This window comes from Ammodytes marinus, assembly GCF_949987685.1.
Source record: "Ammodytes marinus genome assembly, chromosome: 11".
NCBI classification, from domain to species: Eukaryota; Metazoa; Chordata; class Actinopteri; order Uranoscopiformes; family Ammodytidae; genus Ammodytes; species Ammodytes marinus.
In genome coordinates, this window is record NC_137215.1 from 21,572,552 (window position 1) to 21,590,312 (window position 17,761).

The 17,761-nt window shown below is 42.0% G+C and overlaps 1 protein-coding gene across 1 annotated transcript; it reads right to left on the reverse strand.

Annotated features, from left to right (window-relative positions):
- Positions 1-10,654: 10,654 nt before the first annotated feature.
- LOC307257957 (transmembrane protein 121) lies at positions 10,655-11,608 on the reverse strand (the record flags this gene model as incomplete). The annotated part of the gene is made up of 1 exon (XM_080037327.1): positions 10,655-11,608. The coding sequence occupies one exon, from the start codon at positions 11,606-11,608 to the stop codon at positions 10,655-10,657; it is 954 nt and encodes a 317-aa protein (XP_079893453.1).
- Between the last annotated feature and the right edge of the window lie 6,153 nt (positions 11,609-17,761).

Genomic DNA, 17,761 nt, shown 5'->3' on the forward strand with positions numbered 1-17,761 from the left:
TTACAGATGTTGGCCCCGCTGTAAACAACTTTGCAGTCAGGCTATGTGCTGCACACTTATGGTCAAATAAAGCCAGCTTCAAGAGCTCCTGAGACAGCGAGACAGCTGGCACTGTGAATGGTTCGTATCATTGTATGTGTTTTTATTCTGTTTTCAGTTGAACAAAGGGGGGGAAAAACATGCTAGAATTAAGAATTAATTTACTTATTATCTAACTTTGTGTCTGTGTGTTTTCTACAAGGCCCTGTTCACATTGATAAATACTTTGCAATAAAGTCATTTATATTGTGTTTTCTGGTTCATCCTATTTAAAGCAGGGTGAGTCTGTTCATCCGTCAAGCAGAGCACTCACCTAAGTGATGCAGTGTCTGCGACCTGTACGGCTGCTAATATTTCATGATCTAAAAGCTTCTGGAAATATTTTACTTCAAATGAGACTATGTCGCTGTTCTGTTAGTTTTGCAGTTAATTAAAATCCGACTGAAAATAAATCACATTAAGTCTTTAATTTTTGCTGTCAAAATGGGATGTTAAGGTGATTTTTTTTAAACAGGACATATCATAACAATTTCCAGGTTTTTGTTTTTGAGTAGTCCTCGGCAATTCCCGTGATAATGCACAGAATCATTTCCAGCCTTCGCACAGAACGGCCTGTGTGGGTTCCTCTCCTGCCGATCCCACTCCGTTGCAATTGGTCACCTTCTGCAAGACTCCTGTAGCTCTGCTGAGCACCACAGCTCCACTGACACAGTACTCAAAACCCTTTAGCATTTAGCTGTTAGTCCAGCTTTGTACTGGGCTTGTGTGTAAAGTCTTGTACCACGCAGTGTGTGCAGCTCTGATGTCAATGTGTGCCCGAGTTGGAAAAAACCTGTTGAAACCTCGTGTTCAGAGCGGTGCAGAGCCAACCAAAACAACCTGCATGCTCACCAAATGTCCTAATTATTTGACGCTTTGGCATCGTTTAACACGACTTTCTGACATTTGTCACAACATTTATAGGTAATAAAAGAGGGAAAAGCACAATAGGTACCCTTTTACAATAAAAACGAGGGAAAACGTCCTTTATATCGTGTATTTCCTTTTCTTTCAAGGTTCTTGGTGGGCATGTAGGGTCACCGAGGCAAAGAAAAAACACCCGTCCCTAAAATTCAAGGACTGACAGAGTTTTGTTAGCAGAGCTATTGAATAACACTATCAGCTGGTAAACTGGTTGCAAACATCTCTTTTGTTGGTAGCTTGTTTAGCAAGCCAAGACGTATTTTCAGTTCTCCGTTTGCTAAGATCATGAACCAAAGACATTCTGGTTAATGCGCAAAGAGGCCGAGATCAAAGAACCAAATAAATATAAAATAGGAATTTATTTTTTGGATGCCGTTTTTTTTTCTCAAATGGTGGCACAGAAACTGCTATATAAAAGGCAAATGTGTATTTTGTAGCAGAAAGAAAACATCCTACTTATTTCAGCTGAACCAAGTTTGGATAATGCTAATTTTGGCTTGCAGTCAGGCAGCATATAAAAGACAGCAAACGTAACATACTGGAGCCTAAATGGCAACACAGCAAGTGGGATCGATCCACTTTTGGACAATAGCCTTGAGTGATGTGGTTTTCCTTATTATTAATAAGCAAAAGCTGTAGGGCTGTAGTGCACGTACGAACACGGTAAGTGTGTCAGCCCATTTTCTGCTTTGGAACAGGTTGTGCTTTAAGTTGGTCTTAAACATGTCACATCAAATCCTACCCTGAGACAAAGGGAATAAATATATTCAGTGCACAAAAAAATCAAGCCAATTCTCACAGTGATTGCTGAATCAGTGTGTCTTGTTTCACCATTGCTGTTAATCCATTTTCTCCCGAGCTACTAGGAGCTTCAGATATTCTGGTCCATAACAAAATTATATATCTTTTTCTTACCATAACAAAGCGTTTCATGAGAACTGATGTTATATATTACATATGTTTGCTCAGTATCATAACTAGTGGTACTGGGTGTTATGGTACACTTTACTGAGCTTTTTGAATGTCAATTTTTGGACGATCTGTCGTTAAACAATTGCCTAAGTGACACCTAAATAAATGCATTAGTTTTATTGTCTTTTTTAGAGGTATTGATGGTACTTGCTGTGTACCTACATGTTGTGTAACTACTGAAAAAAGTTAAATTTACTTCAAATAAATGTTCTTTCCTGTTCAGATATGCTGCCTATATATTTTTTAACTTTACTTTGGGGTCATCCAGTGTTACTCCTCAGTTGAGCAAAACTTGTCTCTATTTTCTACTGTTACTAGTTTGTAGAGTGTCTACAGACACTAAACTGTTTTCACTTTAATTTGACAGTCCTAAGACCTCTCTACTAATGCTTAGTTGAACGTCGACTGATAGTTTGTTGAGAATCAACTATTTTCTCTGTTTTGCTCTGTTAATAGTGTGTAGACACTAAACTGTTTTCACTTTAATTTGACAGTCCCAAGACCTGTCTACTTATGCTAAGTTGAATATTGACTGATAGTTTGTCGACAGTCATATGACAATCGACAGGTAGTCACCTACACAGGGTGCCTATTGATTGATAAAACATTCTCATCTTTATTTTACAATGAACATATATGATCAACAGAGGGTTGAATGTTCATTCATCAGATGTGTTCCTTGTGAGTGGGGGAAAGTTGATCCATATGAAACGTAAGTTGAGAATTGGTTGATAACAGCAGTTGATAGTCAACTTACTAGAAGTTGACACTCAACTGATAGTTGAATATTTGTAAAGAACATGTAATAAAAAGTACAATGTCTGTTGCAGACTGTATTTGTAAAAATAAATTAACAAAATAAAATGATCGTATAGTTAACTAACACTTAGTTGAATGCATGTTACATATTTGATGACAAGCTTTGTTAAGTATCAACTAACTCACTGTTTAATATCAACTAACCATCTACTAATAATGCAACTAATAGTTAACTGACAGTTAGTTGAATGCATGCTACGTGTACAAAACAACATCTACTAAACATGCAACTTATAGTTAACTGACAGTTGAATGCATTCTAAATATGTATCAACTTACTCACTGTTGAATATCAACTAAACATCTACTAATAGTGCAACCTATAGTTAACAGACAGTTAGTTGAATCCCTTTTTTATCTGTTGAACAAGCTCTGTTGAATATCAACTAATTTTTTTGATTTTTGTTTTGATTTGATTTAGTTTATTTCAGACATCCACATACAAAACAAAATGAAAAGCATGGAAATACAATGAATATGCCTGAAAAGGAGCAGGAAGAAGTATACACTTATTTAATCCTTCCCCTTTCCTTAAAAAAAAATCAAAATCAAAATCTACTAATAGTGCAACTTATAGTTAACTTACAGTTAGTTGAATTCATGTTACGTATCTGTTGAGATATGTAAACTCATTCACTGTTGACATGCAACTGCGTATCAACTGATGGCTTGTTGAGTGTCAACTGTGGACTATCGAACTAAAGTGTTACCTATTTGTTTACCGACCCAGCTGTCTAGGCAGACCACGTAACAGCTCAGGTAACATCTTGAGTTTGTCTCATACAGAGAGTAAAAGTCATGGTCGACCTACACTCAATGCTGTGGTAGATTTCTGAAGCAGGTGTTGCTGCTCTGCTAACGTGCTGATCATGCAACACCTTTTGTGTTCAGTGGCGTGGCGTGGGGATTTTTTTTGAGGAAGCCAAGTGAGACAACACCTTTAATCTACATGTTTATTGGAAGGTGGGGGACAGAAAAGAGTAGGCTACGTCACAGCTTGTATTTAATGTAACTGCAAGAGCTATAATAGCGCCTGGTCATCTGTCCGACGCCGCTCGTTCGCTCTCTCTCTCTCTCTCTCTCTCTCACTCACTCACTCACTCACTCACTCACACACCTCCTAATCGTTTTATTAAATTATAAATTTTATTATAAATGCACCCCCCACCCCGACCGGAATGCACAACTAGCCGCTTAATGCAGATTCGAATTCATTCAAAATATAATTTGGGGGCGTTTTAAGCTATTTTAAGTTTCACGTTCACGTGAGACACGACTCACACAATCAGTTGTAGGTGCTTGACATACACACATACTTTCTATGCATCCTTTTCGTTTAAGAACTAGGCCAAATGTTCATTATACAACAATACTTAAGACAACCCAGAACAACTTCAGTGGATATACAGTAGGCCTACCAATGCAACTTAATCCAGGCAATCAAGGCACAATTAGCAATAAAATAACACAAAACATAACACACATAGCTACACGGACAGTTAAGGGAACAGTTAACCCGCACAGAGAGAAGGTGTGTATTTTACTCACTATTTGTAGAGGAAGGCCATTAGCTGAAGATTGCCGCTACCAGCTAGCCACTCGGTTCGGACATACTGTAGTTCTCCTCACTGAAAGTGCGATAAACTTTCTTTCTCTCTACACGCAGTGTTGTGTTTCTCCGCGTCTTCAGTATGTAACTTTAAAGGGGCGCTGTTTCACACATTGTGAAATGCTCAATGAGAGGAGAAAAATGGGGAAGAAATGACAGCAGCACAACACCAAAGAATTACCGAAACTGTTAATATAAATGTTTTTATTGGATGACAACTACAGCCTAAAAAACAGCCATGGCCTCCGGGAGAAAACGTCACTGTTTGTGTTGACACGGTGTAAGACATTCTACTTAGTTATGTTGCAAACTTTCCATTCTGCCATGGTACACAATGCATGCTTTTCATTTCTTGTCTACTTTGCCCCCTGAAATTGACATTAGTTAACATTAAAGAACATTAGTTCCATAAGTTGGTTTAGAGCACATTGGCAAAGCTTTATCAACCAGATTTGAAGGAATATTAATTTTACAATGGCCACATTCAATATTCTGGAGACATTTTCAATAGGTATATGCTGTTTGATACTTGATATTAGATAACATACAGATTACGCTTCTTTTTTTTTATATATATAGCTACATATATTTATTTTTTACACAGATTTTGACCCTTCATATGTGAAAAGCCCAGGTATTACTCATAACTGTAGCGATGGCTCTGTTATATACTGTATACACCAGGACACGCAAATTGGATGAGCTAAATGGAATTCAGTCATCATCAGTTTTATAATTTACACCCAAGCCTTTTCTGCTGTGATGCTTCAAAATGCCAGTGCAAAAAGTTTAACAAACATGTGTTTCTCTTTCTTTCCTATCTTTTGGACCATTTGCTGTATCATCAGATAACTTTTAAAGAGGTCAGTGATATTAGTCTGATTTACATCAGTAAATTGCACAGCATTATATTGAGAAGCAATGATTGAACACGCATTTGGAATAACGAGCCTATCTGTCAGCAAAATATTTGCTGACGTTTATAAAATGACAGCATGTTTATTCAAATTAGATTCATTCAGTGTGGCAACACGCTTACTTAAGTTTCCCTTCTGTCTTAAAGGAATAGTACACATTTTTAATATGAGGTGGTTTCTCACCACTTATATTTATGCATGACAGCGTGAAGCTCAGTCTACAGATCATGGGGACGTAGATCATTTCGGCAAGCTGACAGGCTGTCATACAAGATGACAACGTTATAAAGCAAACATTTTCCCTCGTCCTCAGGGAATACATCTTTTTTAATGCATTGATAATGCAAAGCTGTCTTTGTATCAGGAAACGATCAATCTTGTTAAACACCGCCCAAGGTCATCAAATGAGTGATTGACATCTGACATGACTAAATCATCGAACCCTCTCTCGGCCAGATGCTCAATGACATTAAACAGAAATTTTTTCACCAAATAATAAGTATTGCTGAATACAGTATCACTTATTTTACCAAGGATGCTTCAGTATTCATTGTCAGGAGTATCCCGCCTCCACTGTCAGGCTCGATTTAATCTTTCAGGACCCAGCTGAGAACCGCCCCCAACCAGCAGTGAATGCTCAGTCATAATTGTCTGGCTGTAGCCACTGTCATGCCAGCGGCATGCTGTAGAAAAATGATTATGCCAGATTTGCCTCGTTAGAATGAAAAATAGCAGTCATTCCAATGTTGTCCCTTGCCAATACGAAAGCAATGTTACAAGTACGCCAGAGCTACCAACATAATAACAACATGACAAAATACCTATTAACTACTGGACAAAAAATATCACAAAATAGTCTCACCTTTATGTTTAACTGACACTGGCTTTTAAATAAACTTTTTGGACTGAAATCCATTTGCCTTAGGCCGGTTTTTGGGCATGTGGCAGAGCATCAATGTTGAACATAGGCATAAAATCACTGCTGTTTCTCTTAAAATATGTCCACACTCATTTCACCATATGTTCCATCAGCACCTGTGGTGTTTTTTATGGCAGTCCCCTCAGCCTTGGGCTATCTACTGCTATAAAGTAGACAGCTCATCAAAATGAGTGACAGGTGCTGTAGACTTGACCAACATCAGAGGAGTGGAACTGACGATACACGTCCTGCCAAAGGGTGAAACCTTTCAAACTGTACCTTTAACAAATAACCCACAACAGAAATACATTGAAAGAAAAACAACGTTTCCCTCCTCTTTATTATCATACTGAATGTTAGCTCCAACTGAACAACAAATACCTCACAATATAAATGAACTGACAGTCAAAGGCATATGTAGGGATCATTTCCTTTAACGATAGGTATACACAGCGCAAATGTTGTAGGTCTTCAGGGACTCTAGTTGTATATGTATGTAAGATGGATGCTGGAGAAAAAGCCCCATAAGCAACAGAAGGGAACATAAACCACCTGAATCTTTTATAGGTCAACAACGGCTGATGGAAAACTTGCAGGATTGCTCAGATTTAAATGGCCCATCACAAAAACTGCCAACAAGTTTAAATATTGAAACACCTCTCCATAATTCAGAGTCACCCTCAACACTTCACGCCGCTCGGAGCGACCGGCTCTCATCTCCGACACCTGCGTTCCCCCGTTGGGCCGACTGAAAGTTGCTGGCAGTCTAGCAAAATGTGACCTGATTATTAGTAAGATCATGCTGTAGCAATGAGTCACAGGCCTGATCCTCTGCCGAGTTCACACTTTACAGCTCTTATTAATCTTATGACAAACTGTGTATGAGAAAGATAGTGAGACCTTGCCTGTGAGTGAGGGGGCCGCAGCGAATGGCAAGTCCGCACTCAGATTTCCTCTCATAGAATGCAAACATGCATGTCTAAGAGGTATATGTGGGCAAACTGTTTTGTAATTACACCGGCTATAATTTGGTGATTGAGTTCACTTAAAACAGGGAATAAGTGTTTTGACTCAGGAATAGATAATTGTGAGTGTTCAGCAGAATTGTTCAAGGATGTTAAATATTGCCGAGAGCTATTGAGTACATATAAGGTGGGCAATACCTAAATCTCAAACACTGCAAAATAACTTTTTGAACTATCTGTGGTTTACGCATGTGCTTAAAGCCTTCATTAGCATGTGAACTTTCCACATGCCACTGCTCATAAAATAATACATTTTTTACATCTAAAATAAGTTAACCAAGACAAGGGAATCAATACACCTTAAGCATTTATTTTCTGTACTGGTTTGTTCTCTCACCGTGCTCTTACATGCCTTCCATGAAAAATACATTTGTTTCTCGGCTCTGTTGCCATCCAAGACTGCCGAAGGTCGAGCTCTGGATTTACTGCAGCCGTTTGTCTTGCTTGCTTGGCACAGGCCGCTTTGTCAGTGTTAATGTGCTAAGTGTGGAGGTGCATCCAACAGCCTTCCCCGTTTATTAACATTCGAGAGTGCGGTGCGGGGAAAAAAACATTAAAAAAAAAACATGGTCATCCGGATGAATCCAGCATTCATTCACGATCTGGCAGTGCGGTAAGGATGATGTGCAGTGGGGTAGTGGGAGAGTTGCTGCTATTTTGAATTGGGTGACTGCCACTTGTGGCTGGGGAGTGGATTGTCTATTTGTTCTTGAGGCCATTTGCACAAGGTACAAACACACAAACATGAACATTCTGAGAGCAAGTTTTAGATTGAGACAAAACCAATTAATTTTCACTTTTTCAACCATGTGGATTTGAACTGTGTCTGAAAGACATCATCGTTGCACTCAAGGCAACCAACCAGCATCCAGGAAATGCAGAACTTCAAATACTAATGCATTGTTTGGATCGTGCCTGTTTTGATAATGTCTTTACGTGACGTAAATGTGTCACACATGCAACATTTAAAGTGCACATGAGAGTTGGAATGAATGACTATGTGCTTTGCAGGGCGTCATAGTGGTTTAGTTTTCATATGGCAGCAAGACCTGGACCTGGGTTTGAATCTTAGCTTTGGTTTGCATAACAGATGTTATTTGTTTCCCATGGCTATGTGTTCCTGGCACATTCAAAATACATGCAAGTCACGTGGGCAAGAGACCTAAGTAATGTAAAAAACAGTGTGCAGTGGACTGCCGACCTGCCCACACTTTTTCTCTGCCCTCTATACATTACATTCTGGGATCAATTTAAGCCATGGGAATCTGTGTGTTTGAAAGTACTTTGCAGCCAGGCAGCAATAGTTATGTTTCTTATATAAGCCATGTGATGCTGGATGAATGTCAATTGCATGGCATTTTCTGATCCACTTTTTTCCTTTTGTAACTGTACCAGCCATCACCGCCGACAAAACAGCGCTGGCTGCAGCAGCCCTAATGTGAAACCCTGGCCTGTGCCGCAGAAAGTTACCACCCTCACGTAGCGGTGCCTCGAACAGATAAAAATGTCGGACCAGCTTCTGCTCCTTCGGGTTTTTAACAAACATGGACAACCAGTCTGCTTTAAATAATGCAGGCATCACTGAGCAGGAGATTATGCAAAGGGGGTAACCTGAGTACAAGAGATGGAACCTATTGTTAAAATGCAGTTCATTGTTATACTGTGGTACCGGTGCCAGGAATGTTATTTGCATTTTTCCTTGTGTCATATCATACTGTACCACCTGATGAAATTTTTCAGATTCTGTTTTGTTTTTTTAGCTTATAGGAAGATAAGAAAATGTATGGAAGAGTATTGGGGCCATGGGAGACTAAAAGAAATTAGAGGAGGATGTTTTTTTTTCATTATGAACCTTGAGAAAAAAAGACAAAATGTCTGCCTAATGACATTAGCAAAGATGCATCGTTTGTGTTTTAATAACGTTTTACTTGTGAGCTGTGGATACGGGAAGTACAAATCTGTCAACATCTTTCCAACTTGACCTTAGTCTTGAACTGTCGAGTCGAGTTGAATCTCGACATAGTATTTTGTCCTTATGCACAACATTGTATTTCCACTGTATTCTCGACATTTCGTCTTTCTTCCAGAAGTGCATGATGGAAAAAATAGCCTTCCTATTTGTTTCCCCTTTCCTGTGGCACTAATGATCTTCTGTATAAATGTCTCTTGTTACTAAAAAGCAAAAAAATAAAATCTTTGACTCAACTGGTGGTGATGAAGAGAAAAAAGATTTGAGATTTGTCATACTAAAGGACATGATGTTTCCTTGGCTGTTGTTTGCATTCACATCACTGGACCAAAGTATCCATTTTGTCCTCTTGTGTGAGGAACACAATGACAGTGCTTATAGAGATCTGCCACTGCCACTAAGCACAAGCGCAGATAGTCACTGAAGACCTGAGCAGGATATTAAACAGGTTTCCTTGTTGGGGAATCATTTTATCCATCTGCAGTGTTGTGTGTGTGTGTGTGTGTGTGTGTGTGTGTGTGTGTGTGTGTGTGTGTGTATTCTGTCCATTGACGAAAGCACCATAACCACCCTTTGCATTGATCAAACTCTTCATAACCGAGTCAAAACAAGTTTAAAATAAGAGGCTGGAATTAAACAATGACGATCAAGATGAATGGCATTGTAAAGGCACCTCTTCAGCAAGTAAGAAGACTCTAATTGTAGATTGAAAGTGAGCGGGGGAAAAAAATGATTGGCAATTTTCTTTTGTAACCCAGGATAATTAAAGGACATTTGCTGAATTTTAATTAAAAAGTGAAATTTACTAGAGGTCTAATAACTTCATGAAAGACCCCTTGGCAGCCAGTGAAAGAGCAGCAGAGCCTTTATCTTGTACACAATACTTTATCAAATAATCACATATAAAAACACACTTCTTTCATGAGAAAGCTCATATTTTTTTCATTCTCATTACTTGATGATTCTCTCATTAGTTGCTCCTGTTGACTTTGGCGTGTGAAAGCCCTCGACTACTATGAACATTCGAGCAACAGAAGTACACACACCACAGCACACAGACCCTTAGATTTAAGATTAGAATGCAACACACACAGTTCAAAAATATATCCTCTAATCCTGCAGTAGTTGCCTTTTTTTCCCCACTTTTTCTTTTGTACAATTAGAAAAAATACACAATTAACTGAATTCATTGGAGAGAAATGCTTTTACAAAGTCCCAAGTGTGTTTTTTGCACCATGACAGTTCTGGATACAGCACTGAGCGTCTGCAGTGTCCTGTGTGCCTTTAAGCATCAGGGGAGAGATCCTGATCCCCTGTGTGTGTTCTCGTGGGTATCCACATGCCCTAAAAGGTTGAGGAACATTGTGCCCTGTCAGCGTCCTGAGGATCATATATATGTATTTCCACATATCCAGGATGCTGTCATGTGTGTTCACACGTGGTGGTCACCTCGGGGAGGGGCGTCTGAACGTCCTGCATGATCACTTGTGGAGGGGCGGGGGCGGGACGAGCGTGAGCCACTGAGTTTTTCTGCAGCTCCACCCCGAAAGCAGGAGAATTCTGCAACTGTCTCCTATACTGCACAAAGCTGCAGGTCTTTAGAATGATAGCCAGGACGTTCTTCCCCATCAGGATCCCAGATACCCTGGCGTCCCTGTACAGAATCATGTTCCCTCCGCGGATAAAGAGGGTGATAACATTGATGGTGACCAGGCTGAGGATGGGGTACAGGAGCATCTTGTGCGGCACGATGTTAATCCCTTGCATGCTGATCTCGCTCAAGGACACACAGGGCAGCACCAGCAGCAGGATGTAGCAGTAGAAGAACATCAGGCCCTCCGCCCACAACGGGAGCCCCTTCTTCTGAGGCTCCCACAGGTTGGCTTGGATGTCCAGTACGTCCAGCAGGTCCACCACCACCCAGAAGAGACGAGTGCGGATCTCCTCGCGCTTCTTGAAGGCGCGCACATACTCCATGTGGTCGATGGCAACCAGCACTATGAACAACACCGGGATGCAAATGGACAGCAGCAACGTCAGCGCTTTCCTCGCCAGCGCATCTAGGCTCTTCCTGTCCGCCTTGTAGTTCTGGTAGACAAAGTAGACCTTGATCTCCAGCACGAAGATGTAAAGGAACCAGAGGATCATGGCGTAGCCCCGCTTGGAGGTGCGCACCTCGGCGCCCACCCACACCGCCACGTAGCGCAAGACGATGAGGAAGCAGATGTCCCCCACCATCACCATGATGCAGATGCCGATCTTGCGAGGTCCGTGGTTCTGCTCCACCAGGTAGGCATCGATCAGCGCCATGCTGCTCATGATCAGGATGGTGGAAAGGCACACGTGGGGCTTGTTGGTGGGAGGTGGAGGTACCATCCTGGCCTGGGCGCGAAGAGGAGGAGGAGGAGTGTTAGTTAAGAGGGAGCTCAGAGGGTGCTCAGTTTGTCCACTGAGGGGGCAGATCAGATAGTGCTGCTAGACAGCCGTGTTCCCCAACATTGCTTCTGCCTTGGCCGTAATCCAGGATGCGTTAATAGGATTCACACAGATCACTCCAATCAATCTCTCTTGCCCAAGCCCCCTGCCGGATAGACAGCACCCCTCATTTAGTAAATTATGTTCATTGGCAAATTGTCAGTGAACATACAGGTTGACTTTTGTGGGGGAAAAAAGAGGAAAAAGGAGAGAAAAAAATGAATACTCAGTAACTCCAGCTGTGTTTACTATTTACACCCTGGTAATCATTTAATAAACACAACACAGCGGTTTAATCAGCGAGTTCCATTTTCTGTTATTAAAAAAGAGGAGAAGAAAAAAAAAGAAGCTGCTGCGATGTGCTCTCCTTACAGATTCACTCCCTTGTTTCGATACAAGCTTAAGCCTTCAGAGATAGAAATCCAGCTGAATACTCACTTGTGTCCCTCTTTGTACTTTATCCTAATGACTGGCAGCGAGCGATCATCCATGAGACTGCACTGGGAGATCACAAAGCCCATCTGTAATCCACCAGGAGAAGAGAAGAGAAAAACTCACTGGATCCTCGCCTTCTTCTCTGACAGAAGTAAATCCACCAGTCATGGATATATATTTCTCCCTCGTTTTCTTCTTTTCTTTTCTTTTTTTTTTTTCAAGCGCAAGAGAAATCCCAATATACTGCCGTCATAATCCACTTACAGCTCAGACTGAATCAAGAGGAGGCATCTTTAATGGTCGCAAAAGAGCGCTCGCAATGTCTCCGGCTAAGAATAGAGGTTATATTGTTTTGTGCTTAGATAGAGGATTCAAACCTCCGACTCACCCAGAAAAAGAAAGTTATTCTTAAAATGAAGATCTCCGCAGAAAGTCTTGCGTAAAAAACGAATTTCCTCTCCAGAAGTTTCCACCATCCATGAACAAGAAAATGCAAGTGTAAGTTTTTCTTTCAGGAGGGTAAAAAAGAAGAGCTGTAGTCAATCTTTTAAATGCAGCGTGTGTCTGACTGTCCTTCCCCACTCAGCTGTGAGGATGTGTGCATGTGAGTGTTTCAGTGTGTGTGTGCGTGTGTGTGCGTGTGTGAAGGCAGGTTCCAGCTCAGGGCTCCATGTTTGGTTGTCGCTGGTAAAATGCTGCACCCCCCTGGCAAGATCCTTGGCTTCTGTGGCGTTTTCTGTCAGGATCAATAGTGGCCTCCCCTCGGTCCCCACTCGGCATGCTCTGCCAGCCTCACCGGTGTTATGCTGTGTGATGCTCCAACAGCCCCCTGCCTCTGTCTGTCCGTCTCTGTGCACTTCTCAGCCCTTCTCTGCGAAGTCCGAGGGATGCTCACACACACACGCTCACTCCAGAGGAAATGTGTCTCTCTTTCGCTCGCAGCTATACCCTCCTCTTCCTTCTCCCTCTTCTTGCTCAAGTAAAGGCACTTGCTGTGTGGAGGTGACGCTCAGCAGACCACAGCTGCAGAGCCAGGGAGAGAGAGAGAGAGAGAGAGAGAGAGGTAATGAGAGAGAGGGAGACAGAACACTTTTCCAAAGGGGTGGAGAAAGGCGGGGAGTTTTGGGGGTAGGGAAGACGAGCCAGTCTTTTGCAGCTTAGCTGAATGCACAACTTCTCCCTATCACCCTGTTTTGTCTTTTTTTCTCTCTCTCTCTCATCCCTCTCTTCTTTCCACACTGTGTCTTGTGCTGATATCCTATTTTTTGGGCTAGTTCATCTTTGGCTCCCAGAAAGAAAGGTTTCCTTCCTTCTTTGATAATCCCATTGAAGGTGGAGTCAGCAATCCTGGAGAATGCTTAAAAGCTCAAAATCAGTGAATATCTCCTAGTTTAAATACACACCCTCATCTCTGTAAACATGTTTACATTCCCTTTGTTGACATACCCATTTACAGAGCATAGGCTGGATTTTCTTTCCGTCACACATAATGTACGTACAGGTAGCAGATCGTGGGGATATGTTCCCAGATTTTGTTAAAAAGTAATATTGACAACAGGAGTCCTTCATAATCGCCGACTGCACCTTAAAAGCACCATGCACCCCCCTCCCCAGCCCTTCGGGTTTGAGTCGCGGAGATGAAAAGTGATCCGGAGAGTGGGAAAAAGGTGGGGGTGGATGGGAGGAGAAGAGATGCTCTCCAGTAAAGGATGTAGAGAGACATTTTCCCAGCAGGTTGTGTGTCTGCAGTCCAGGGGGAGAGAGAGAGAGAGAGGGGCAGGCTGGGGGTGTCGGAGGGGGTTAGCGGTGGCTCCTCCTGACAGAGAGCCTTTCTATTGATCTACTGACAGAGCAGTGAATCAAGAGCCTGAGACGGGGGCCGGAGACCAAAGAGACTTGGGGTATAAGGGGAGATGGGGAGGTACAGAGGTGGGGATAGGGAATGGAAAAATAGGGGGGGTTGTGTGTGTGTGTGTGTGTGTGTGTGTGTGTGTGTGTGTGTGTGTGTGTGTGTGTGTGTGTGTGTGTGTGTGTGTGTGTGTGTGTGTGTGTGTGTGTGTGTGTGTGTGTGTGTGCCTGTCTGAGATTGAGTGACATGATGAAAAGAGAAAAAAAAGAGAGCTGGAGATATGAAGGGACTAAATGTCAAGGGAACACTCATCATCTGAGATGTAATAATGCCTGGACTGGCTGGGAGATAATATGCAAAACATATGAAGGTATGGGGTTAGGTGTGTTTACTCTGCCATGCAGTATGCTAACACCACTAGCCCTGTTTATCCAGCTGGGCCAATTAGCGATAATCCTTCCTCGGAGGAGCCAAACTGCCTTCATTACTACAGTGTGAGGCCGTTTAGCCCTCCTGTCATGAATCGCCGTCATTGAGAAGTCAAAAAGTATTGGTTTTGCTATGCATGTGTGGCTGCACTTCTCAACCGACTGTGTAATGACAACCAAACATAATTGCAGTCAATCACAGAGATTTTTTTTGCAGCCCTGAATGGATATGGTCGCAGATTTACCAGCCGGGGATCAGCTGGCAGCGGCCAATCGTGGATCATGTTTATGACTTTCTATCATGCCTTTATCATAGAAGCATATGGAGGCTTCATGTCTGAAAGATGACGTTAGGCAATGTGGCCGTCTGCCTTCCACCAAGCGGTTTTTCTTATGTACTATTCACTCTGGATTTATCGGCCATAATCGGGGCGTGACAAGTGCAGCGATGAATTATATCCTTCTCTTGCATATAGTGAAGTTGGTTCCACAAAAAAAAAAAAAATCACGTTTTGCCAGTCGTTTTGCCAACACTTAAATGTATTACAAACGGGGGCTGAAATGTTCCTGCAGCACATTTAACAAATTGTAAGAGATGGCGGCCTGGTGTTTTTTGGGGGAAAATTATGTGCAATGAAAGGTTGCAGGGCTGATCCCCATGACAGGCAGAGTCGCCATTACCAGCAACGTGTCCTTGAGCCCAGACACTATACACCGTAACCTGCTCTGGGTAACTGCGTCAGCTAAAACGCCTGAATTGTAAATGTAAATAAGTGGAGGGGCTTCTCTGTTCAGCGAGGGAGCAGCCCAGTGATCTTAATAGTTTCCCTTAAAAAGAAAATCAGCATGGCAGAGTGATACAGCACCTCTGTCATCCGCTAATTGTTATTCCTCCCACATCTCGTCCAGGGATCCATAATTTCATTTTCATTTACATGCCTTTTGTGATATACAATGGCGACCGCGACTATGTTAACCTCTCTATTAAAAAAAGGGCAGTTAACCCGGGCTCCAAATCACATCTGATAAAATATCTACATTTATACAGGCTCAGCATTTCCCGCTTTTGTCCATTCTGCACATCAGTGTCTCTTTGAGGGAAGTGTCTCTATTAAAAATAAGCTAATTTATGCACAGGTTTATGATATTTCATTGTTAGTTTGCGCCAGAGCTCTCAGTCCAATTTAATGTAATTACAATGTTACTGTATACTAACACAAGGCCATATTTGATGATTTATGAGATTTTCCGGGCAACTGAACTACACCAAGGAGTCATGTCTATCCTCATCTGCCCTCTCCTACAGAGGACTGTCCTTGGCTCCTGGACAGGGACACTGCATCAACACTGTTTCAGCTGCAGGCAGGCTAACACACAACAGATAGGAGATGATAAAACACCAGCATCTCTCTCTCTCTCTCTCCCAATGACATAAAGCATCGACAGAAAACCATCAAACGACATGAAGGAAAGGAAAGACATGACGCGACGACACTGTGGCTTTCTCATCCAAGTTTTTGAAGATTTTGTTTTGAAAAGGTAAAATGTTCAAATCCTATCTCTTGGCCTTTAAATGTGGTATTTGCCTCTATGCAAATATCTGAGTGCGCTTTCTCGGAAAACTCGCTGCGTTTTCAGAAACGTTCCCTTGACAACCTAGTGCGGCAGCCTGAGCAACATGTTTCCTCATCTCGTCAGAGAAGATATCAATGGAGAAATTCCACATTGCCAGTTGCAACTTGATCTCAGCAACAAACAAAACAAATGTTTAAAGTGCCGGAAAACATGTTTTCTAAATACTGCTGCGGCAGTAAAAAAAAACTAAAAAAACTAAATACACTTAACCATCTTATTGAGGCGATGATTGCAATTGCTGCATGGTTTAATCAGCAGCCTATTCTCCCCTTCCCCATTTTTACATCATGTTTATAGCTTCTTCCTATTATCTTTAGGGTAAACAGACAATCTTTTTTATTTTTGCTGAATAATAAATGTCTACAATGCTCCTGTTTCTGTCTAGTACACAGCATTGCACGCTTTACTCTTGCAACTTTTTAAACACATCGTGAAATTGTCCAAACGCAAAGACCATGTTAGTTGCGTCTCGGTTCCCCACAGAGCGAGGCTGAGAGGATTTTAATGGACACCTGAGTGCTGTGGGTATTGCTGTAATTACAAGGGAAGGAAATGAATGAATGGGCTGATTTGACTCCCTTTGTGTTTGGACTGCAGATGATTTACTTGATAGTCAAGAGTTGAGGCATGATTAATTTCAGTATGCTACGGCGCAGGAAATCCAAAGAGAAACACCTCCCATTTATTACAATTACCACAAGACTCGTCGCCCTGTTTTGACAAGGAATTTGGGCGAAATGTCTCCGCCTCTGTCTCTTGACATTGTTTTCGTCATTACACGGAGAGATGAGAGTACAGTTCCAGGGCCGCAAAATCAAACATGTGAAGATTTGTGGGGTGTTGTTGCTGGGGCAAATACATTTTCCAAAAAAGGTCAGCGGACACAAGACATGGATTAATTGCTTGGGTTTGGCAGCTGAGATTCAGTGTCAGCGCGTTGTGAAAAGATTGGGGGAATTTACATCACCAGAGACAATTTGTACATGGAGCATAACAGTGGAAATAGGACTCATAAATCACATTAGCTGTAACCCTGAGTCTGCCATCGATTTACCCACAGCAAAACAAATGGGGGGCGTTAAGGCTTCCCATCCTTAAACATCCCCATCAGGGTCCTTAACCCCAAATGGGAAACATGAAGTGGACAGGCTAAGATGCTCCCCATGGGACTATTCGATCAGAGAAGAAGAGCCCCCCCCCCCCTCCACACACATACACCACCACCACCACACACACACCCATGCTGCAGGAGGTGTGGGTATTTCCATTCCCCATGGATCTAATGTTTACCTAGGGAAGGTAAAGAAGTGCCTGCTGGTGTTGTATCTCTGCCACATCTCACACAACGTCAGGTCAAATGCAAGACAAAAGGCTGGTAGAAAGCCCCTTTGAAAGAGGATTGATGACTACAAAGCAGACCTGGATCTAACGGTATTTGCATGTGATTGATCTCGTTCACGGTCCCATGTGGGTGGGCCCGTGCAACGGGGATGGGAAAGAGAATGATCGCCACATTATTACAACAATCAAGAAATTCACAGAGAGAGAGAGAGAGACTATTTAGATAAACACCCACGCACTCGCAAAACCTGTCCACTTTACCTCTTCTACACAGAGCAAAAAAGAAACACTAGAATTATTTGCAAAAAAAAACATTGAACACATCGCCCTGCAAGCATCCAACCTAAAGTTCAAGTGCTGTTGTGT